The sequence below is a fragment of the Hibiscus syriacus genome, unplaced genomic scaffold (assembly GCF_006381635.1).
Source record: "Hibiscus syriacus cultivar Baekdansim isolate YM2019G1 unplaced genomic scaffold, ASM638163v2 tig00110247_pilon, whole genome shotgun sequence".
NCBI classification, from domain to species: Eukaryota; Viridiplantae; Streptophyta; class Magnoliopsida; order Malvales; family Malvaceae; genus Hibiscus; species Hibiscus syriacus.
In genome coordinates, this window is record NW_024062645.1 from 346,743 (window position 1) to 369,984 (window position 23,242).

General features: G+C 34.8%; 2 protein-coding genes, 1 long non-coding RNA gene, 1 other non-coding gene and 1 pseudogene across 4 annotated transcripts; 3 read left to right on the top strand and 2 right to left on the bottom strand.

Moving 5' to 3' along the window:
* Positions 1 to 4,297: 4,297 nt before the first annotated feature.
* LOC120114862 (UBP1-associated proteins 1C-like) lies at positions 4,298 to 7,506 on the top strand. Its single transcript, XM_039135645.1, has 6 exons — positions 4,298 to 4,461; positions 4,563 to 4,637; positions 4,720 to 4,850; positions 6,536 to 6,995; positions 7,080 to 7,193; positions 7,286 to 7,506. The coding sequence occupies exons 1-6, from the start codon at positions 4,375 to 4,377 to the stop codon at positions 7,346 to 7,348; spliced, it is 930 nt and encodes a 309-aa protein (XP_038991576.1). The 5' UTR covers positions 4,298 to 4,374; the 3' UTR covers positions 7,349 to 7,506.
* A 299-nt stretch (positions 7,507 to 7,805) lies between these two features.
* On the bottom strand, positions 7,806 to 8,078 carry LOC120114863. The gene is made up of 2 exons (XR_005515435.1): positions 7,967 to 8,078; positions 7,806 to 7,864 (listed from the first exon to the last, which is right to left on the bottom strand). It is a non-coding gene; the product is annotated as an uncharacterized LOC120114863 (long non-coding RNA).
* Positions 8,079 to 12,037: 3,959 nt separating this feature from the next.
* LOC120114872 lies at positions 12,038 to 12,231 on the top strand. Its single transcript, XR_005515438.1, has one exon. It is a non-coding gene; the product is annotated as a U2 spliceosomal RNA (small nuclear RNA).
* Positions 12,232 to 16,412: 4,181 nt separating this feature from the next.
* Positions 16,413 to 19,348, top strand: LOC120114780 (annotated as a pseudogene).
* A 327-nt stretch (positions 19,349 to 19,675) lies between these two features.
* On the bottom strand, positions 19,676 to 22,078 carry LOC120114831 (protein phosphatase 2C 77-like). Its single transcript, XM_039135612.1, has 4 exons — positions 21,952 to 22,078; positions 20,715 to 21,484; positions 20,221 to 20,556; positions 19,676 to 20,135 (listed from the first exon to the last, which is right to left on the bottom strand). The coding sequence occupies exons 2-4, from the start codon at positions 21,468 to 21,470 to the stop codon at positions 19,695 to 19,697; spliced, it is 1,533 nt and encodes a 510-aa protein (XP_038991543.1). The 5' UTR covers positions 21,471 to 21,484; positions 21,952 to 22,078; the 3' UTR covers positions 19,676 to 19,694.
* Positions 22,079 to 23,242: the final 1,164 nt, after the last annotated feature.

Here is a 23,242-nt window from a genome sequence, read left to right on the forward strand (position 1 = left end):
GATTTTTTTATAAAAAAATATGTTCGGTTTCGGGTCGGTCATTTTTTTAATGTGATGTTCGGGTCGGGTCAGGTTCGGATTTAGGGTGGAAAATACCCAACCAGACCCGACCCGAAAAAATATATAATTTTATCTTATATATTTAGGAATAATTATAATAATAATACACCTCTATATATTTTTTTCAATTAATTCAATATTTTTATTGATTAAAAATAATTTTTTTTAATTATTTAGGGTCGGGTTTTTAAGTTATATTTGGGTCGAGTGGAGTCTTTATTGGGTCGGGTCGGGTGGAATCTTGTTTTGGTCGGGTCGGGTCAGATCTCGGGTGGAGGCTTTCTTGTTCTCGGGTCAGGTTGGGTGGACCAAAAACCCGACCTAACCCAACCCATTCTCATCCCTAACTATTATTTTTGTTTTGTTTTAGTTATCTAACTTTTTTTTCGTTATACCTAATATTTGATTTTAGTTTCATTCTAGTCACTCAACTTTTTCCCCAAATCATTTTAAATAAAAAGATGAAAAGGGAAACTAGATGAGAGATCGAATTGGTTGAATTTTCAATTCCCATTCAACCAATTAAATCAAATAGTTAACTTATATGGAATATAATATATAAAGTATACAAATGATCCATCGACTATAAGATATTAGTTTATTAAGTCCCTTTATTATTAAAAGTTATAAAATGATCCTTAATTATAGGAAGTTACTGTGTTAAGTCTCTCGACTATTCAAAGTTACAAAATAGTCACCTGAGTATTCATTATGCTCTAAACTCATCATTTTCATTAAAATTTTGACAATAGTCTGAGTTGTACGCTAACCCGTTGACTGAGATATTATAAAATTTGATCTCATAATCTCAAATGACTATCATAACTCAGTTATCATGTTAACGTTCAGTTCATACGATCTTTGATTTTTTAATGGAAAGGGACAAGTTTGAAACATAATGAATAGTCGAGTGACCATTTTATAAATTTTAATTGTTTAGGCCTCACCAAAGCAACTTCATGTAATTGAGGGATCATTTTGTAACTTTTAATAGTCAAATGGATCAATAAAATAGTATCTTACGGTCAGGGGACCATTTGTATACTTTACCCTATAAGTTAATAATAATTTATGAATATACATAAATATTTCAAAAGTTAAGAAAAACTATACAAAATTAAGAAAAATATTATGGAATGAACCAAGACAATAGTGGAAAGCTCAATTCATTTGGTTAAAAATCCAAAAATTAATTTTAGTGGATCAACCTCATCTTTATGTCATAGATTTTGTTACACAAAGGTAAGTTAGATAGTATTATGAAAAATAACAAATTAATGAATTCTTTTAAATATAATTTAAATTTATTGAATTAGTTTGAGTTATGACCAAATTGATAAAATACATAAGTTTTATGTACTAAAACTATTATTCTACCAAGCCACTTTAAAATCCCATCTCATTTTTAATAAAGAGTGACATATTTATAAATATTTTAATTGAGGGACGAAATTATAACTTTTAAAAAAGAAGTGACATATTAGTAACCGAATTGTAATTGATATTTTACCCTAACATTAATTAGTTTCTTCATTTGTTATTTCTTTTTTCTGTCATTTTTTCTTGTTCATAAATAGAGAAAGGGTGTGTTTGTAATTTCAAGTAAAAATAATATAGCTAGGAAATAAAAAGGATAAACTACGTATTTAGTATATAAACTATTAGTTTTTGTCTATTTTAATATTTAAACTTCATATTTTTCAAAATCATACCTAATATTATGTTTTCATTTCATTTTAATATCCGTCGTTAAAAACTTAATGCGTTTAATACCTAAACTTCCATTCTTTTTTAAAAACTTAATGTTAAATTTTGAACGGGTACTAAAGTAAAATAAAAAATAAATGAAACAAAAAATAAAATTTATATATAGTTTTAAAAAAATTAAAAGTTTATGTACTAAAATAGAATAAACTGATAGTTTAGATACTGAACGCATAATTTATCCTTTCCGCCCAAAAAAGCAAAGACGGCTTTCGGACGTTTCTGGCGCTCTAAATATTTTAGCTATATATTCGATCAAAGGAAGATCTTCTCGTGTCATTCGCTCAGAATATTTTACGGTGCGCATGGATTATCAAAGCCCGCACTGACCGCCTGATCTCATTACCTTGCATGTTTGAAACCTTTCGGTGGGGTCTCAATACATGAAAGCCAACGAAAAGATGACACGTAATCGGAGAATTGCAGACCGATTCATAGGTGATTAAATTAAATAAATGGTTGAAAGAATATTTCAGGCAGTTGGCACATGTCGGGATAAAGGAGATAATAAATTAAAATCTAACCCGGAAATTTAATACTTAATTAAAACCTCGGTTTGAATTTTGATATATACTTAGACCGGGACGGAGTTAGGATCAAATAGTTATAATTAATAGGGTTAGTTCAAGTGGTAAGTAATTTGACATCGCTTAAGCAATATTTCGAGTTCACGAATTCAAGTGATTAGTTCATTTGGTATATTTGAATGATTTTAAATTATAAACTCTGACTACTAATTCTAAACGTTAGATCTTAAATCCTAAGACTTAAGATAAACTATTTATTTGGTATCCCACTTATTTCTATGTTATTGTTTCTGTCATCCAACTATTTTTTCTTAAAATTGTTGTACCTTCTCCGTAAGACCAATCCGTATATAACAAGACTTCCATATAACCTATTCGCAGTGGAAGTTCAAGGAGAATATCTACAGAGATAGAATCTAGTTGTGTAAATAAACAGAGCGTGCGTTGAAATGTTCGCGAATCGTTCGTATAAAGTTTGTTTATTAAGCTAAGTAAACAAATATGATTTTTTTTTCCATTTATGTTCATGAACAAACTCGTTTATAAACTTGTTAAGAAGATTGTTTATAATTTTTTACATTTAAATATTAGTGACTGTACATACTAAATTGAATACATGGTGAAATTTAGAGTTTAAACTATGCATCATAAGAAGTTTAAGAACTTATTATGTAATTTTACCATTTCCCCTAATTATAACAATAAAACTCCCTTTTCCATGTCTCTATTTCCCCTTATATCCGTTCGTCTATAGATCTCTTTAAATAAACATGTTTACGAACGTTAAACGAGCATGTTCACAAGTATTAAACAAACACTATATGAACGTTCACGAGCATTTAAATATATGTGTTCTTTAACATTTAAACTATCATGTTAACGTACGTTAAATTAATGAACATGAATATCTTAAAAAAATAAGTGAACACAATAATAAAAAATTAAACGAACAAGAATCCAACACGAACATAAACACCTTCAAAAATAAACAAATGAACACGAACATTATTATTCGTTCAAGCTCAGTTTTCATTTACACACCTAATATAATCTCAAACGCCATACACCTTTTGAAAAGTTGCGACCTCTTGACACGAACTTTAATAGATCTACATGACCTACCAAAATTGAATGTATTGTTAGTCATTTTAATCTATTGTATTTATCAACCTACGAATAATCAAATGATTAAACATAAATAATGATATTGTATGATAGAATAATAGTTTTACTCATAAAACATGCAATTATTTCAAATTTATAATAGTTCAAATAATTTGATAAATTTTTTGTATTTAAAAATTATATGAATTTTATCTCTATTTTAATTTGAAGTAATTAATATTTTAATAACTTATTTACAATAATGTATTGAATTGTCTTTTTAAACATTTTTACATAGATTTTTTTCGATGTGATAAAATCAAGGTTAAATTATATATTTAGTATCTAAACTATCAATTTTAGTCCATTTTAGCATTTAAACTTTCAATTTTTTTAGAACCATACACAATGTGTAATTTTTGTTTCATTGTAGTACCCATTAAAAACTTAACGTTAAGTTTTGAAAAAAATGAAAGTTTAGGTAGTAAAACAGACTAAAACTGATAATTTAGGTACTAAACACGTTAAGTTTTTAATGACGGGTATTAAAATGAAACAAAAACTAAACTTTAGGTATGTTTTTATAGAAATTGAAAGTTTAGATATTGAAACGGAATAAAACTAATAAATTAGATACTAAATGCGTAATTTACCCTCAAATCAAAGTATATTATGAATTCACATTTTGAATTGGGCCTCATCTTCTGATGTAAAGCCCATGTTACCATTAGTCTCAGCATCTCGTACGCTGCGTTTTACTCCAAACAATTTGGAATATTCCAGAAACGATGAAATCAAATAACAAAAACCCTCGATTCAACCTGCTAAACCCTAATCAAAGCCACCATCTTCTCCGTTCTTCTTAAGCCCCCTTAATTTTCCGGGGGCAAAACAACACTTAAACGAACAAGGAAAAAAGATGGTCTGGTTTCAATGCGAGGATTGTGGCGAGAACTTGAAGAAACCCAAGTTAGCAAATCACTTCAGGATTTGTTCTGCTTCCAGGGTCTCGGTTTCTCTTATCGATTTCTGTTTTTTGAGCGTTTTTCTTTGGTTATTTTCGGATTTTCCACTGACCCATTCCCTGTTTTTGGTTGATTTCTTCAGTTTTCTTGCATTGATTGTGGAGTGATTTTTGAGCAACAAAATGTTCAAATCCATACACAGTGCATAACTGAGGCTGTAAGTTACGTGATCCTCTATTGTTTTTTACTAATTTTTGACACGTAGTCTGATAGGAAGTGTTTGTTTGATTCATGTTTAGGAAAAATATGGTCCAAAGGGACAGGGGCAAACACCCAATGGTTCGAATGCAAAACCCAACAAGCAAACAAAGGAGAAACCTGATGTTGATATCAATATGGGCCTGTCTCAACGTCCTCCATGGTTTTGCAGGTAAAACTTTTAAAATTCGATTAATGATATTGATGTCAATGTTTATATTGTCTGCTCTGATATAATATTAATTCCGAGCGGTGTTGTGTGACTGTTATTGGTGTTTTTCCTTTGTTTAAGTCTATGAATGAATTGTTTGGGATGTATAAGCTGCGTCTTACCAGCATGGGATAGGAGTTTTGGTATCAGTCCATTGACATTTTCGGTCACCCATTGGATCGAAGGTTTACAATCCTTCATAATGAGCTTTCTAGTAATAGGTGGTATTCGTAGATATCGAACATGCAACATGCTTAGTTTGAAACTGGTAGATTCCTGAATAGCTAGCAGTTCAGATTTTGGAGCTTGAATAACAGTCCTTGCGGTTGACATGGGCTTGTCTTGTTATCTTTTAATGTTTTGGTCCTTTAACTGTGAATTTCTAGGGCTAATGCTAAAGAATGTGATTGTTTTAACATAACGGATTTAGTGATGTAGAATGTAAATTAACCCAAATTATTTGGGATGAATAAGATGCGTCCTAAGCACGGGGATAGGTGTTTTACTACCGGTCCATTGACCTTTTCGGTCATCCATTGGATCAAAGTTTCTAGATTCTTCATAGAGAGCTTTCTAGTCATTAGTGGTATTCCTAGATATTGAACAGGCAATGTGCCTAGCAGTTCAGACTTTGGAGCTTGAATAACACATCTTTGTGGTTGCCATGGCGTTGTCTTGTTATCTATTAATGTTTTGGTCCTTTAACTATGAATTTCTGGGGCTAATGCTAAAGAATCTGATCGTTTTATGTAATTGATTTACTGATGTAGAATGTAAATTACCCCAAATTATTGGGATGAATAAGCTGCATCCTACTAGCATGGGATAGGTGTTTTGCCACTGGTCCATTGATCTTTGTGGTCACTCATCGGATCAAAGGTTCACAATCCATCATGGTGAGCTTTCTAGTAATAGGTGGTATTCCTAGAAATCGAACAGGCAATGTGCTTAGTTTGAAGCTGGTAGATTCCTGAATAGCTAGCAGTTCTGATTTTGGGGCTTGAATAACACTTCTTTGCGGTTGACATGGGGTTGTCTTGTTATCTGTTAATGTTTTGATTCTTTACCTGTGAATATTCTAGGGATGCTAAAGAATTTGATCATTTTAACATAACAGATTTACTGATGTAGAATGTAAATTACCCCAAATTATTTGGGATGAATAAGTTGCGTCCTAATAGCATGGGATAGGTGTTTTACTACCGGTCCATTGACCTTTTTGGTCACCCATTGGATCAAAGGTTCAAGATCCTTCATAGAATAGCGTGCTAGTTATTATTCAAGCTTGAATAACACATCTTTGCAGTTAATATGGGATTATCTTGTTATCTGTTAATGTTTTGGTCCTTTAACCATGAATTTCTCGGGCTACTGCTGAAGAATCTGATCGTTTTAACATAACAGATCCACTGAAATTTAATTGTCTCTGGTATCTGATATATGAATCAGTTTATAATATCTGCTCCATTCCAAAATTTGGCGACTTTGACATTTCATCTGGTTGGGCAGCTTGTTTCGAATCTGTTGATCTTTGGTCTGACATAGCATGGTGTAAAAGTCACTCAAGTTAAATGTTGTGTATTGATATAGACTGTTTGTTGTTTATCATTCTGAGGAGATTCTCTTGGTTATCTATGTATTTTCAGTCTTTGCAATACCAAGGCAACAAGTCAGCAGACCTTGCTTCTTCATGCTGATGGAAAGAAGCACAGGGCAAAGGCTCGGGCATTCCATGCCAAGCAGCAACCTCAGCAGACGGAAGAATCTGCTCCGGATACTAAGGATTCGGCTGAAAACAAAGAGAATGGCGAGTTGCCAGAAAATAAATCTGTTGGAGAGGACAAATTGCAGGATCATTCCAAAGATGGCCAACCCCAAATCAACTCCGTAGCAGCAAATGGTTGCATATCATCAAACAAAAAGAGAAAGCTAGACGATAGCTCTGATGAAACAGGCAATGGAGAAGTCACTCAGATGGAGAAAGAAAAGGCAAAGAAATCCAAACATAATGCCATAAAAGAAGGTCTAGTGGAATCTGCCTTTACAAAAGAAGATACGAAAAAGAAGATAAAGTGGAAAAAGTTGATTAAAGAAGCCTTGAAATCCGTATGTCTCCTTTCGTTCCATCTCATCCGATTTTATCAATGCTGGCTTATAGTTATAGGCACAAAGTCTTTCTTTTTGATGCAGAGTCCCGATGGAGTTTTGAAAATGCGGAAGCTGCAAAAACGGGTTCTAAAGGCTCTCCAGGAATCAGGTGTGGATGATGATAAGTCCCAACTAAGTGAAATGTTGCAGCACAAGGTCAGGGAGATTCTTTCTTCAGTGATTCATCCATGTTAAAGGTCTCTTTTGTTTCACTCATCTCGACTCAATCTTTCTCTTTTGACCTGCAGATTACTTCAAGCGCAAGATATTCAGTTGATGGCAAAAATGTTCGCCTAGCGGCAAAAGACTAAAAATCAAGCTTTAATGAATCCTTTTGTGTTCCGGTTTTGGAGGATGACAATGTCACCAGTTATTGGTTTTCCCATGGCAGTATTACGGTCAGTTCATTCAATTTTGTCATTTTGTCGTCTCAATTACTTGTAGTAATTGTCAAATTTGAGGTTCGAATGTCAGTATAGATTATGAACTTGGTTTCATGACTCGATTATTTATTATCGATTCAAGAACACTGGGCAAAGCATTCAACAATGGAACAAGTTTTATTTCAGTAATGGAACTCATCAAATTACTTACAAACAAGCATGGCCTCGAATTTCGTGGTTCTATCAATGAAGAAAGTATAACCTCTATGAACAGAATGTTTCTCATATTTTGTCGTCTTTACAATGGTGCTCGGCAGATCGGATAATTTGACTCTGTTTCTACATTGCAGCCAAATCATTCCTTTGAACTCGTGTATAAGTTTTGGTTTAAAATAGAAGAAAAACTATTATTATGATCAGCAGTACCACAGAGCATGCCATTGCCTGCAACAAAACCGGGCCAGATAAGGGTGGAGAGATTGTTTTATTGGTATGAAAGTCATTCACCGGAGGAAGAAGGGAAGGACGGAGAGTGGGAATACTTACCGCAATTGCGGAAGCAGCAAGACCGGCTCTCTCTCTTGGATCTTTACGATAGTTATTACCGAAGTAGAGAAATGTAGCATAGTACCACATCAATGGACATAAAAGTCCTATCAGGAAGCTGTAAGAAACAATTTCAACGTGAGAAATGGAAAAACTGCTAGGAGGAACATGTCGTTGTGAGCAAAGAGGACTCGCAAGAACCATCGACACCACAACCAAAGCAAGGGAGAGGTTTGTCGAAAAACTAGCTTGGAAGTCAGCTTGGAAGTCATTGTCCTCTTTGATAAGCGTATACTTGCCCTTCCCTGCTGCATCCGGTCGGAGGAGCCGAAATGATGAACCTAACATGAAATCAACTTAACCGAGTTCTCTACCTTTAAATAGTTAATATGATCGAACAGATGACCTCAAAAGATCAAGATGTTTATCCGAGAGTGGTTTAGAAACCTCGAGGCTGTTTCTCAAATTCCCCGACTCACTGATGGTAGCACCCAAGACATAGTGAAACCACATCAGATTCATCCCTATGAGAAAATCGTGTCCATAAGCAAATCCGATGTTTACGAGCAAATATAATCGAACAGAGTCATACAATTACACGTCCGACTGAAAAACAGAGCATATCAGTTGAATAAACAAAGACGAATGAAGAAAGACTTCATTACTCTGATCCATGTGTGCCGAAGCCACTGTGCTCGGAGAGTTGAGCTCCTTCTCGGCGTACACTCAGCGGACAAAAATCCCGCTTCAAATGATAAAGAACCCCAGATTCAATCTTATAACTGATTAAAACAATTAATGCTTCATAAGAACTAAAAGAAAAACATTGTTTTTTCTCTATATAATAACCGGTATCCGACTAATCGACCTATTTGATCGGAATCCGACTAATCGACCTATTTGATCTTAATCAGATGCTGCAAAGGTTCATTACGTGTACTTTCTCAACTCTTTTTTTTTTAAAAAAAAAACTCTTATGTGATCAAACTCGAGATAAAGTTCATGAATTCAAATGAAATCGGAAATTATCCACCGACAGATGCTGACATCTAGGATTATATTTATCAATGGATTATTTGGGGGAAATAATAATGAAATTGAATTCAAAGCTAGAGCAAAAACCCAGAAAAAGGGGTTCAAATCAAATAATCTAAAACAAAGGGATCAGATATTCAAATAAAGAAAGGGAGAAACTTGCCTGAGCTGAAAAGGTGGAACTTTGGGTTGATTGTTCTAAATCGAAGGAAAGAAGACGAACTTTGGACAGAAAATTTGTACTTTTTGCTTGCAAATTCAGCGAAAATTTGACTTATGGTTCATGATTTCGGCTCACCAAATCATCTATGATCACAATGAATCACATCCCTCCGAACAGAAGAAACCAGATATCTTCCCTAGTTGATGCTCAAAACTACATGCAGGATCAGCAGCAGCAGCAGCAATCTCGGCTTGATTCGACGATAAAAACCAGAGCAATGGCCTTATCATGATAGGAGTCTCCGTCTCTCCGAGCTTCTCACGTAGTTTTCTTATGTATAATGCATGTAACCAGTCCGGCCTATAACATAATGGAGTCAATAAAGATTCAGAAAAACAGAAGTACTTGACCATGAAGGCTTTCTTAAAATGCCTCATGGAAATTTCACCGGACTGCATCCGTCGAGCGTGCAACCGCTCGCTGATCAAAGAAGGGGACAACATTCCGAAGGCTGCCGTAGTATACTAATGCCAATAGACAATGCAAAGTTAGACAATAACTAGCTACAACTGATACCACTGTGCATATGCTTCCAATGAGACCTAATCAGTATCCAAACCAGTGTCCAAAATGCATTAATCAATTCCATAGGGTTATCAGCTGCTCGGAGGTCTTAGCCAAAGCCAAAGTTATTAATATGCAGCGCCTGCTCCTATAATGCACACGGCACACATACTTGGAATATTTCATTATGGTCTCGATCACTCTCGAGGAGCTCCACGCCTATCATGCCACCGAGGCGTCTGTGTTGATAGTGTACATATGCAGGATACTGTCCCCAGTGGTGAACAGTGAATCAAAACTGGACTTTAGCCTTTCTTAATTTGAAAAAGGGAAATTTTGTAAAACTGTTCGTTTGCCGGGACTTGAACCCTGGTCAATTACTTCGTAAGTAATTATCCTAACCGCTGGACTACCTCTTGCTTATAAAGCTGGTTAGGTTTGTTATTTAATTTCTTTATGTCAAGAACAGATATTTCTATTAAGTTATGAGTTCGTAACCTTAAATTTTTATTTTTTACTTTTGAATTTGAATTTATAAATACGAATAATCCAGTTTTCATAAAAATAAAATATTGTAATTAGATTATATTTTATTCAGCATAATTAGATGTAACTTATATATATAAATTGATTTGATCGGAAATAAAATATTGTAATTATATATATAAATAAAATGTTGTAGAAATTATTTAAAATAATAATAAAAGTTGATTTGATCGGAAATTAGATTGAAATAGGATTGTAAACGAGTCGAGTCAAGCTCAAATATTGTTGAGCTCGACTCAAATTCGAAATAAAAATTTGAAACTCGACTCGACTTAAATGCTCGCTAGCTTAAAAATTTTAAACTTTACTCACTCCTATTTCGAGAGATATCAAACCCGAGAACCTGTTAATTGGTGCACAGGTGATTCCTAACCTATGGCTTTAGTTGTTTCGTCATTGAATGAAGGTCTCGTTGTGCTTATCTAGTCTATTTGGATTTGCTATCAGGATGAACTAAAAAGCTGACCCTAATCCCATATAATGGATAAGGGAGGTAGGGTAGTAGGCTGCCCCCAACGCTAGGTTAAGAGTAACTTCCGTGGAATCTCCACAATTTTGAATTGCCCACCGTAGGACTCGATCCTACGACCACAAGGATGAACTAAAAGATTGCAGATTTTGGGTGGTCAGTGCGCACGTTTAACCGCAGGCGGACTACGTGCGGTACACTCAATTATCTCCCTCCTGAAATGGGTATGTTGTAAGCCATTAGATCTAAGGGATTAGCTCTAATGTCTGCACCTTTTGTCGGTTTATTACGGTTTACCACGTTCTTTATCTAGCAGCTTGTAACCAATAGCTTCATCTGCAGCAAAGGGCCTCATTTGTTTGGCATCTGTTGTTGCTTCTATTACTTGTGGATATAGATGATGCCCCAACGTGGACGTGTTATGAACGTTTAAGTTTAATTGGAGATGCTTGCCAAGGATTCTTGGGCACCCATGGACTGTTCAAAACGCTGACCCATCTAGCATCTATAGAGCTTGAGATACATTTGTTCGTCTAATACCATTCTATGATGATGATGATTGAGCAAAAAGATGGTTTCATATTGAATGTAACAGCGGTTTAATTGTTAAATCCTGAATGCTACTTTCATGGCAAGCATGTATTGTCTTCGGTGACTTCGTGTCGTTACGGTCTTCGGCAACATTACCATGGTTTAAGAAGGGCCAAAAACGAGTCGAGTCGGGCTCAAGTACTGCCGATCCATACACACATCCGGCAACCAAGTAAAGGAAAGCACATTAAGGTAACCAAAAGCAAAAACCTGGGTTCACTAAGAGCCAACAATGAAACCCAAAGCTGATATGAGGGGGTCATCAGTAAAATGAGGAATATCTTCGAGCACGGAAACGGCATCGCCGGGAAGTAACTTCGAATGGGTATCACTGGGTTTCCCATCGATAGAGCAAAACAGGAAACGAGGATTTTGTTCTATTCTGGGTGAAGGAAATGGTGAAGCTTTGTCAAACTTATTGTTACTTGAACATTGCAGGGACCATTTTGAAACCATTGAAGAAATTTAATGACTATTATGTAACGTTTGAAAGATTGCTAACTAGCTATAACATTTTTACATGATTCAGTGAACTCTACTTTAATCCATTAATAACTAAACCTTTGTTAGTTTCCAATGAAGCAGTTTGCAAGCAAGTAGCTGAATACACACTGCCAGTATCACAAATCCCACATCGTTGGCATACGAAGAGACGAGGGCAGAGGCGCCTTATAAAACATGCGGGCTTGAAAATTGTAACTCAAACCTTTCTCGGCCTTTTGGCTAAGATCTAGTGTAGTATCTGTTCTTATCAGTTTAATTTCTGATACGTGGACCAATGGCCCACACGATATTAAATTTATTTTTTGAGGGGAAGATCCCATAACAGTGGCTTGCTACTGGGGCTACTGTGCGTCGCCAAGCGTTGAACTATTGCTCGGGCCTGGTGCACCCAACCCAATTGAAATCAAAGTTTTACGATGAGTACGGATATTTGGGATCAGTCTCTTAAATATTACAATTGTGTCAATTAATACACTAAATTAAAGGAGGGTAACGTAACATCATAGATAAGTCATTAATTGAATTTCAAAAGGCTAAGAATAGCCTGGTCAGTCATTGATCGTTTTGATCATCTTATAGTGATAAGTAAAAGATTTTATAGTACGATCCTTGCTGTATCTTTTTTTAAGTTACACTTAAATGTTGTTTCGAATTAGAGGGGACGACATGGTTCGAGTTAGGTTAGATACGTGGTCGAGTTGTAGGGTGTATTCGTGTTACTTGAAATATATATATATTTTTTTTAATTAGTTATTTTATTGATGATGTCTATTTTAAAATATGAGTTTTTTTTCAATTAATTACTTATTTTACTGATAATGTCTATCTTAAAATTTTATTTATACCTATCACATTTAAATTTTTTATGTATTTGTGCCTCAAAAATAATTTTGGATCAATCACTCTGTCAAATTTTTGATCGAACCCGACTTGAAAAATACATACATTCCACTCGAATCTGATGATCTAAAAAATATATATTTTTCACACAATCTCCATGAATTTTTAGAATATAAATCTAACTCAACCCAAATTTTACAGTATAAATCCGCCCAGACCCGACCCAACATAAAATAAGGACTTAATTGAAAAATAATAGAGTCGAGCTATTCTAGCAATTATCCACAATTTTTTTTTGAAAAATTACATTGTTACCTTCGGGTCGGGTTGGAGTTTTTTTTACCCTTGACTCAGACTCGACCTGACCCAATCTCATCCCTTTATAAAATTGTACCCATCCTAATAAATAGAACTGAATCAAAATCTATAGATTTTGAATTAAATTGGAATTAGTTTGAGTTTTTTTTATCTATTTTCTTGATAAAAAAATTTTAAAAAATAAACCGTTCATATTATCATATGGGTAAAGTATGTTTATACGGTACTTTCATTTTGGTCACTTAACTTTTGAAACTTTAAATATAATCATCAAACTTTTAACTCGTTTTCATTTATGTCTCTACCATTACCTCCGTGAGGTAGATTTTCGCTGATGTGGCAGGTGATGCCCCCGTTAACCCGCCCCCTCTCCTCCTCATTCTCTTCTACCTTTGAAAACCCTAACCTCCAAAAAAATAAAAAAATAAAAAATCATAACCCATTGAAAATCATAACCTCCACAAAATAAAAAACAAAATAAACCCAAAAATCGCTTTGAACAGATCCTGGAAGCATTGACAACGCTTAGATGTTGTGAAAGTTTTTCCATGGAAAGATTGGAAATGCTTGGGGATTCGGGGGTTGGGCATGGTGTGTAGTTAGCAACTTTGGTGCCAAATCATAGTTCAAAACCTTTCCAACCGAATATGCACTGCCTCGCACCCACGACACCCCTCCTTGACCAAAAGACCTGTCCCTAGCTGGAAAACTCCGTTGCTTCGACAAATGAGGAAGCGTATGTGGACGAAAAGTATTATCAGCCCTCCATGCCCTGCTACTCCCGGTCACCCTGTGCACTATTTTTGGACACTCAGGTTTGGAGCTCCTCAAATCTGTTTCTCCCCCACTCGAACCTAACAGGGGATTTGGCTCATTCCCAGGGGTCGATCCTGAACAAGGGTTTTCCTTGTTATTCTTGTTTGGATCCGTTTCCTGCTTGTTATTCTTGTTTTGATATTGTGGAGGTATATATGCTCTCCCGATAGTTGTGAATTCTCATTATCCTTGTTCATTGATACACGAACAACCATTTTGATTATTTTTTGTTGTAATTTATGTGTTTTAGTCGATAAAGTTCAACATCTACAGCACCAACACATCATCTACAAGCTCAAAGGTTTCCTGTAACAGTCCCATGTGTGAACATCATAGAAGATGTTCTTCACCTTCAAATAATTGTCCTTATCAAGTCGACTATCTATCCAACGACACATCATCGATCGGGGTTTTGGTGGAGGATGTCTTGCACTTAACTACAGACGATGACGAAACCAAACCTGTCGAAGCCAAGATTACTATCGGGTTTGTAACTTTAAGTTCCTTTTCCACTACGGACTGGTTTTGTAAATTCGGCAAATCTCGCTGTGCTGTCATAAAAAATAATATCAGTTTGTGATTTATAACTGTGATCAGAGTGATATCCTCCTTAGTCTTGATATCAGCTCATAATGGTCTTCAAGGGCTTGGTGTGGACAATATATCAGTTCCAAGCATATTAGCAAAAGTACAGCAAAAGTAAAGGAGGAGGAGGAGGAGAGGGGGGCATCACCTGCCACGTCAGCAAAAATCTAAGGGAGCTAACGACAGGAAGAGAAATGAAAGCAAACTAAAAGTTTGATGATTGTATTGCAAGTTTCATAAGTTGGGTGACCAAAATTTAAGAGTACTAAAAGTTTAGGGACTATTTATATAGTTTACCCTTATCCTATTTAATTCAGACTTGGACCAAAAATGAAATTGACCAGGCCACAAATCAGACACATGTACATGACCGGTAGGTATATAGCAATAGTGGTGGTTACAAGTAGGGGCTAAACAATATCGATTATCAGCTACCTATTTGTCCGATAAACAAAGAAATTGATTTAAATTATATTTTTAATTTATTTGATTTAAAACAAATAAATTTTATGAGAAAAATCGAAATAAATCCGAGTTATAAAATTGGATGTTTAATTCAATGAAAATTTTGAATTAAATCCAATTATACAATTCAATTCGAATCGATTTTTCAATTTGTTATTCAATCCTAGTTAAATTTATTAAAATATTATAAAATAATTATTCATTTTACAACTTTTAAAAGTGTTGATTAAGAATATATTTAAACATAATCAAAGATATCTGATGAGAAAATTTTATAACGTTCGACGAGTACCGTTGAGTATCACTAACGCTGAGCATCGTTGATCATTATTAATTTAATTTATAAAAATTTAAAATTCTAAAAGACCCGACGTATAATTATAAATTAATTAAAAATCTAAAGGTAAGTTATTTAAACAAGAAAAATATTTAGGTTTTTAATTTAAGGATGTTATGTGATCCAATTACTGTTAAAAAAAATTATGGAAAATAACAGGGACAAAACTATGATTGAATATTGACAGCGGATGAAATATTAAAATTTTTAAGAAAAAATACAATGTCTTATTAGGTATTTAAATTTAAGCATGAACCGAACGATCTCAGTGGTAAATAATTGTTGTTATTCTTTGAGGTCTCGATTTCGAGTACCATGAATGTCGGGGGTGTGAGCGTTCAATGTCAAATGATTGAGAGTTATCTTTAAACATATACTGCATTTACTCACCCTTGATTAATTAAAAAAAACTTAAAATTTGTAAGACAATATTTAATTTATCTAATATTTAAATTTATAATAACCTAAATTATTATTAGACCAAAAAATTTAAGAATATATGATTATCCTTCTTTAGTTTGGTCCCTATTTCATTAAATATTTAATAAATCTTTATATTTTTAAAATTTGAATATTTTGTTTTACATGAATCAAAATACTATTAGATTAAAATCTACCGAATATATAAATTTTTTACATGGGTTGGGGGCCAAAGTGGTCTCAACAGAACTTCACTTCTAGAAAATAATATAATTAATATTTTATTTTAAATAATTCATCTTTAAAATTTTAATTGATTTATAATTATACCTTTAATATTCTAAAATTTTAATTTATTATAAATTAAATTAATAAAATCAACGACGCTCATCGTTAATAATATACTCAACAGTATTGGTCGAGGTGGACAGTGGCACAGTGATCCTATCTTACATCAACTTCTATTTAGATTTTGTTATCTTTTGACGTACCGACAACAATCCTCGTCTTGTATGAAACCACGTGTCCTTGGAACGCCACGTTCAAAGCTTCAAACGACGACTTTCATTACAAAACATGCAAGCAAACAAACAAACAAACAAGAAAACGGTTAAAAACCACAAACATCGTCCGGTTTTTTCAACACAATTCCACTAACTTCTCTTCTCTTCTTCTTCTTCTTCTTCAACTGTTCATCTTCCTCTTTTATAAAAAAACAAACAATTTCGAATACCCTGCGTCTTCCCACTGTTCTTCTTTTTTGTCTTTGATTTTCAGTTGGTATTAATCTACGATGATGAGTACAGATGATCATGAAAGCAACAATGGTCGGAGGGTGGATATTTACCCTATACGCTGCTACTATTTCGGATCAAAAGAAGCCATTGTTTCCGGGGATGAAACGCCGTCGGATCGTGTTAAGAGGATGAAATTCAAGTATTTGTTCATAACTTTTGTGTGTTTTCGATTTGGTATTCTTTAGGATATGATGGTTCTAATTTAGGTTTTCTCAGTTATGCTGCTTGTGGACTGAGGACATCTGTTGAAGCTGTTCTTCTGGTTAGTTTCTGCCAGTCACCAATCACCGGGGAATGAGACAGGAGTAAAGTATAATTAACAATAGAAAATGGGTGACAAAATCAAAATAAATCAATACTTAAATGCCTAAATTGATAATTATTTTTATTTCTTTAATGGTAAAAATAATTTGGGGGGAGTGCCCCAGACCCTACATGGCTCCTTTACTGCCTACACTGCTTTTTTTTTTCTGGTTGTTGATTGTGTGCTTTTTTACGAAGTTTAGTTACTAAAACACACTAAAATTAATAGTTTAGGTATTAAACGTGTTAAGTTTTTAATAGTGAGTACTAAAATAAAACAAAAACTAAACGTTAAGTATATTTTTGAAAAAAATAAAAGTTTAGATACTAAAACAGATAAAAATTAAAAGTTTAGATACTAAACAAGTAATTTACCCTAAATTTTATGACTTTTAAAGTGAATTTGAGAAAATCGAACTAATAGAGTGATAAGAGATGATGAGATAAATTTATGAAGTGTATTGACTAATCGAAGATAACCTTAAAAAACATAGATTTCAGTGCGGACTTGACATAAGAGTGTTGTCATGCCATCCGTCTATTTTGACGTTCGATCAAAATACGAATAAATAGAAAGTTTGATGATTAAATTATTTTTATAAACTTTAGTGGTTAAAATATGAGTGAAAAAAATGTATAATTTATTTATTCCAAATTCAACTCATTTTGGTTGTGAGTTATTTTACTTATTTTTGGGTAAAGTATACAAATGGTCCCTTGATTATAAGATATTTCTTTATTGAGTCCTTTAACTATTAAAAGTCATAAAATGATCCAGATAATAGGAAGTTATTTTGTTGAGTCATCGACTATTAAAATTTACAAAATGGTCATTTGATATTCAATATATTTTAAACTCGTCATTTTCCATTAAAAAATTAACGATTGTCTGAGCTGAACGATAACATGTTGACTGTGATATAATATTCATTCATATTATGAGATCAGATTTTATATATCTTAGTCAGCAGGTTAGCGTACAACTTAGACTACCTTCAAAATTTTATTGAAAATGGACGAGTTTGGAACATAATGAATAGTCAGGTGACCATTTTGTAACTTTTAATAGTCGAAAAACTCAACAAAATAACTCCCTGCAGTTAAGGATTGTTTTATAACTTTTAATAGTCAAGTGACTCAATAAAATAATATCATATAATTGAGGGATCATTTGTATGATTTACTTTTTTTATAATTGGTTAGATTAAATTCAAATTTAGATCAATTAAAATAGAATTTCGAGTTTGAGTCGGACTTTTATTACAAGTGGCAGGGTCGTAGGGGCGCTGTGCAAATTCTTATAAAGGGGCCCCTATTTTCTAGATATATTCGATTTCGAAGCCTCTATTTTTATGCTTATTAATGGCAACAACTGATAGATATACTCGATTTCCCCTATTTTTATGCTTCTTAATGGCAACAACTGATAGATATACTCGATTTTGGGGCTCTTATTTATATGCTTATTAATGGCAACAACTAATAGATATACTCAATTTCGGAACACCTATTTTTTGGAGCCATGCGCGGTCGCCCACCTTGCAGCCACGCCCATAACAAGAGGTTAAAGCAATGTCGTTTACTCAGGTTGAGTTGTTGAAACATCCCCATTTGCTGCTGCTCCAAGCTGAAAATTCCATCTTTAACCTTCCTGGTGGTCGTTTGAGGTCAGGTGAATCAGGTAAATTGATCATTTTTTGGGCTGAAAAGATGAATATGAGAAATTATAATTCGATTTTATTTTAATTCAATTAAGCTTTGATTGTTGATATACTCTCATGTAATTTTCAGTTTAAGATTTTTCACGTAAATTTTTGTTCTTTTACATTACGATCTTTTACTTATAGTTATCTTAGTTTAAGATGAAATTGAATTTTTAGATATCGATGGATTGAGACGTAAGGTTTCGAGGAAGCTTTCGACGAGCGAAGATGGTGATGAAAAGGAATGGGAGGTATTTTTATTTATATCGACATTTTATATAAAGTTAACGCATTAAATCAGATTGTAACACGTGACGTCGTTTGAATATATTTAGGTCAGAGAGTGTCTCGGCATGTGGTGGAGGCACGATTTCTAAACAATGTTGTGTCCATACTTGCCGGCCAGTGTAACAAAGCCCAAGGTAATTTGCCTATTTGCCACATTAATACAGCTCCGGCTACAATGTTTATGTTGATTCTAATTCCTGCAGGAATGCACCAAGCTCTTCCTTGTTCGGTTGCCGGAGAGTCGGGAATTCATCGTGCCGGAAAATTTGAAGCTGCTTGCGGTTCCACTGTCCGAGGTTCACGAAAATCAAAAGGTTAGAAAAGTTGAACACTGGTCATTGAGTCAAACATTTGCTGCAATTAGGGATGATCATGGTGGAGTCTGGTCGAGTTTTTAGTTTATCCGAATTCGATCCGAATATAATATTTCAACTCGACCCGGGTTTAGAGAAATTCTATTCGACCGAATTAACTTATAAAGCTTGGTTGAAATGTCGAATTTAACTCGAATACCATCCAGATTTTGACGTGTTATAATTGTTCTGCAGACATACGGGCCGATAATATCAGGTGTGCCACAGTTGCTGTCCGAATACTCACAACGTTGTTCACATTTAGAATATGCATACCAGAAATAATGAGAACATATACGTGTATGTATGTATTTGTGTATATATATATATATATATATATGTACGTATGTCATAATCTCTTAGATAAAGTAACTATAATGAGAACATATACTACTTGCTACGTGTTAATATTACTATTTTTGTAATCACGTCAAACTATTAAAAAAATAATAATAGAGAACTGAAATTAAATTCGAATGGATCTTTTGTTGAGTTTAGTGTTTCTTATATTCCTTTCTATTCGAATTCATGACAAGTTGACCGAACCGGTTGTGAACCAGTTCCGAAAACCGATACCCGGCTCGGTTCACTAACAAGTTAATCGAGTATATTGTACAAAGAAGCCTTGTTATCAAGTTTTCTTCTTGAATTTTCTTTTAGCTTTTAGGTCCAAGACAATGACTGTGATATTGTCTCTGCTCCCTTTACTAAGAGCAATCTTCGAGAGGTAATCCGATGCCGATTGAGCGGCCGGGTCGACCCCGTCGCCCCTCTCTGCCGATAATTTATCACCATGCTTCTTGTGCCAGAGGAGGATCCGTTTTCGAGCAACTTCGCAAGCTTCCTTATTGCTTATGACGTCCCATAAGCCATCACTCGCTAGGACTAGACACTCGTCTTCTTTTGCTCGAGGAAAGAACGTCACTTCCGGATCCGGAATTATCCATGGTTTCAAGTATCTGTCACCGATGGACCTCGACATCGCTAGAACACCGGAAACACGGGATCCGTTCCATTGTATGACCTTCCCTCCTGCAGCTTCGATCCGAGCATGCTCGTCTTCCCTATCAGGCTGTAAAAGGCTCAATATAAACAACAATGTCTTTGAAATTTGTATGTCCAAGTGGAATGAAAATCCGAAATAGGCACGGTCTTACTTTGTGGTCCACGGACAAGGGCATGGGATGTTTTCCACGGTAGAGAACTGCCCTCGAATCGCCACAATTGGCGACGATTATATGTGTTGGACTAACAACCGCAACAACGGCAGTAGAGCCAACGGTTTCGGGGGCAATAGGCTCGTTATCGGTATTGTTTGCACCTTTACGAACTCCTCCGATCTCAGCATCGACTTTAATGAAACTATTGGAGAATGCTTTCTTCCATTGTTCCTGCCAGTCGTGCTCGACAGTTCCCTCTCGAATACACGATATCGCTGTTTCTATCTCCTCAGCTATAGCTAAATGCATACGTTCACGGCAATAGTTTGCAACCTGTGCATCAAAATTATCACGATCAGATAAACCGGCTTCGGAAAACAGACAGTAGTACCGACATAACCATCAGAGTCGTATTTCCGACATATTGCAGCATATATCGATAATGTATATAGAAACAAAGATCAATAAGAATAGAAGGCAATGACGCTTACCTCACACCCTCCATGTCCATCGTACACACCGAAGAAATGAGCCGTTAGATCGCTTACGCCATGATTCGTTCCATTTTCGATGTTCTCGACTTTCAGCATTCGACTAGGAACTTGCGAAAATCGTGGTATAGTGACAACAGCGTCTTCCATTTCCGGTCTCCTACCACAAATGGATGTAAATCCCCAAAGGGGCATGTTTCCTAATTCAAACCGATGCTTGATTTCGGTTTTTCGTATCTTCTTTTGTTGCGGCACCTCGAGAACCGACGATTTTTTGTCGGACTTATTGCCGTCATCCCCCGCGAAACCGGCTGCAACTCTCTTCACATCTTGAACATCACTAATTGATGAAATTCTCTCTGAATTAACCTCTAAAGCTGAACTTTCCTCAACACAGATGCTACTGATATCACAAGCTACTACAGATTGGGACGATGAGTTTTCATGATTACCATCGAATGACAACAAGGATCGATCTTCCTCGATTCCTCGATGATTGTGTTCTCTCGAAATACAACTATCATCGGACTCGATTCGGTCCCACGATACGATTCCGTTACCTCCTCTGTCACCTTCACATACAAACTCACAAGCTCGATCCAACTCGTTTTCAGAGGGAGACAACGAGCTTGCCTTCTCCGCAACAAGCTTACAGCCATTGACGCCGGCGTGCATCATCGTTATCGGATCGTTACGGATCGCTTCGCCTAACGGAACGGCACAGGGACCGGAAATTGCTGCAGATACCTCCTCCATGATCCTCTTTTCACCTGCAACGAGTGGGCTCAAAGTACTTTTGAACACTCTAAACAAATCAATGCAATTCTATCTACTCCTCGAAACTACTTTCTCCTTTGTATTCGATCGAATGCAACCCGGAAAAGTATCGAAAAATGGGAAAACGGGTAATGATATAAGGCCAGGGGAAGATGAAAGTGAAGCATGAGCAATCAAAGAACATACAGGTGGATGTATCTAGAGCCTACATGCATACACCTTTCACATATCTGGACTCTTCATTTCATCAAACACATGGCAGAAGAACAGAAAAAGAGGAAAACCTTAATTTTCCCCCTTTTAAACCAACCAATCAACCATTTTCGAATCCGAGTGCAACGGGAAACACATGATGATGGAAATCGAATAACGTTATCGAAATTGAACTAAAATCGCATGTGATCACGATGAATATTGAGTGCAAACCGAAAAAGAAAACACGAACCCGAAGTCCGGTTACCTGGATCCAAGGCAATTCATGTCGGCCTCATCGAATGAGTAAGCGGACAATCGAAGAAACCGAGTTGTATAATAAATTCAAGCTATATAGAACTCTTTCCTTGTAAGAACACGTAGAACGTCTATGGGAGGAGTTCCTTGATAAATTGAAACACTGAAATATATCAGAAATTCAAGTCAAAATAATGAAGAAAAGTGAAAAATAATTAAGATGATAATGGGTCGGGTAAATTTTTGACCGATTCAAATTCAAGTTTATATTATAAGAACAAGCCATCGGATTCTATTCATATTTATCCTTATTAAATTTGATTCGAAAAATTAATTAGAAATACAAATTGATATAATAAAATATTTTATTATATTAAAATTTGATAATATAAAATAATTTTATTAAATCATATATCCTTATTACCCTATGATACCAGAAAATAGAAAGAGCGAAATAAAAGAGCACACCTGTCCTTATTACCCGACTAAGGAATATTAGAAAATGTTAAAGAAACTAAACTAACCCAAAGAATTAGTTAAGGGTTAATTATATCATATGTCCTTTAATTATGATTAAAATTACATTGATCCTAATATTTTAAAATAGGCTAAATTACACGTTTAATAGTTAAACTATCATTTTTGTTTGTTTTAGTACCTAATTTTTTTTTCCAAAACTATATCTAATTTTAGCTCGTATCTTTTCGACCCCCTGAACACGATTCTGACCTCTGTTTCACTGGAAAACACCTCGATATCCCCAAATCGACGATAAACTCTTTGATTTCTACATCTTTCGATCTCCGTGATTCACCGTCCGATGGGACTGAAATTGGACTATGTGGTCAACTCGTCATTCTCTCATGGCCCACCGTTCGAATTGGTCGTCTGTCCACTGGAGCTATGCCACATCAACCTGTCCGTTAAGTTTTTTAACGGCATTGTTCTAAAATGAAACAAAAACTAAACTTCAAGTATGATTTTAAAAAAAATGAAAGTTTATGTATTAAAATATATTAAAACATATAGTTTAGGTACTAAACGCATAATTTTCCCTTTAAAATATTACACCTGAATCTTCATACTAAAGTGATTTCCAATCAAGTCCTTTTTTTATTTCACCTTAAGACTCTAATCAACCCAAACCGAGCTTGAACCATGAGAGGCCTGAACTCTATTTGAAACTTGATGCTCGGAGCTCGATCTCCAACTTGATTGAATATTGTTGTTAAATCGAAAGTAACAATTACCATTAAACCTTATTGTTAGACAAGTGAAAGGACCTAATTTAGTTAAAAGAT

Coding starts and splice junctions, on each gene's coding strand:
- LOC120114862 (XM_039135645.1), top strand. CDS start 4,375: ATGGTCTGGTTTCAATGCGAGGATTGTGGCGAGAACTTGAAGAAACCC. Junction 4,851..6,535: donor CGTCCTCCATGGTTTTGCAG/GTAAAACTTTTA, acceptor ATGTATTTTCAG/TCTTTGCAATACCAAGGCAA. Junction 6,996..7,079: donor TTAAAGAAGCCTTGAAATCC/GTATGTCTCCTT, acceptor TTTTTGATGCAG/AGTCCCGATGGAGTTTTGAA.
- LOC120114831 (XM_039135612.1), bottom strand. CDS start 21,470: ATGGAGGAGGTATCTGCAGCAATTTCCGGTCCCTGTGCCGTTCCGTTA. Junction 20,557..20,714: donor ATGGACATGGAGGGTGTGAG/GTAAGCGTCATT, acceptor TTTGATGCACAG/GTTGCAAACTATTGCCGTGA. Junction 20,136..20,220: donor CCTTGTCCGTGGACCACAAA/GTAAGACCGTGC, acceptor AGCCTTTTACAG/CCTGATAGGGAAGACGAGCA.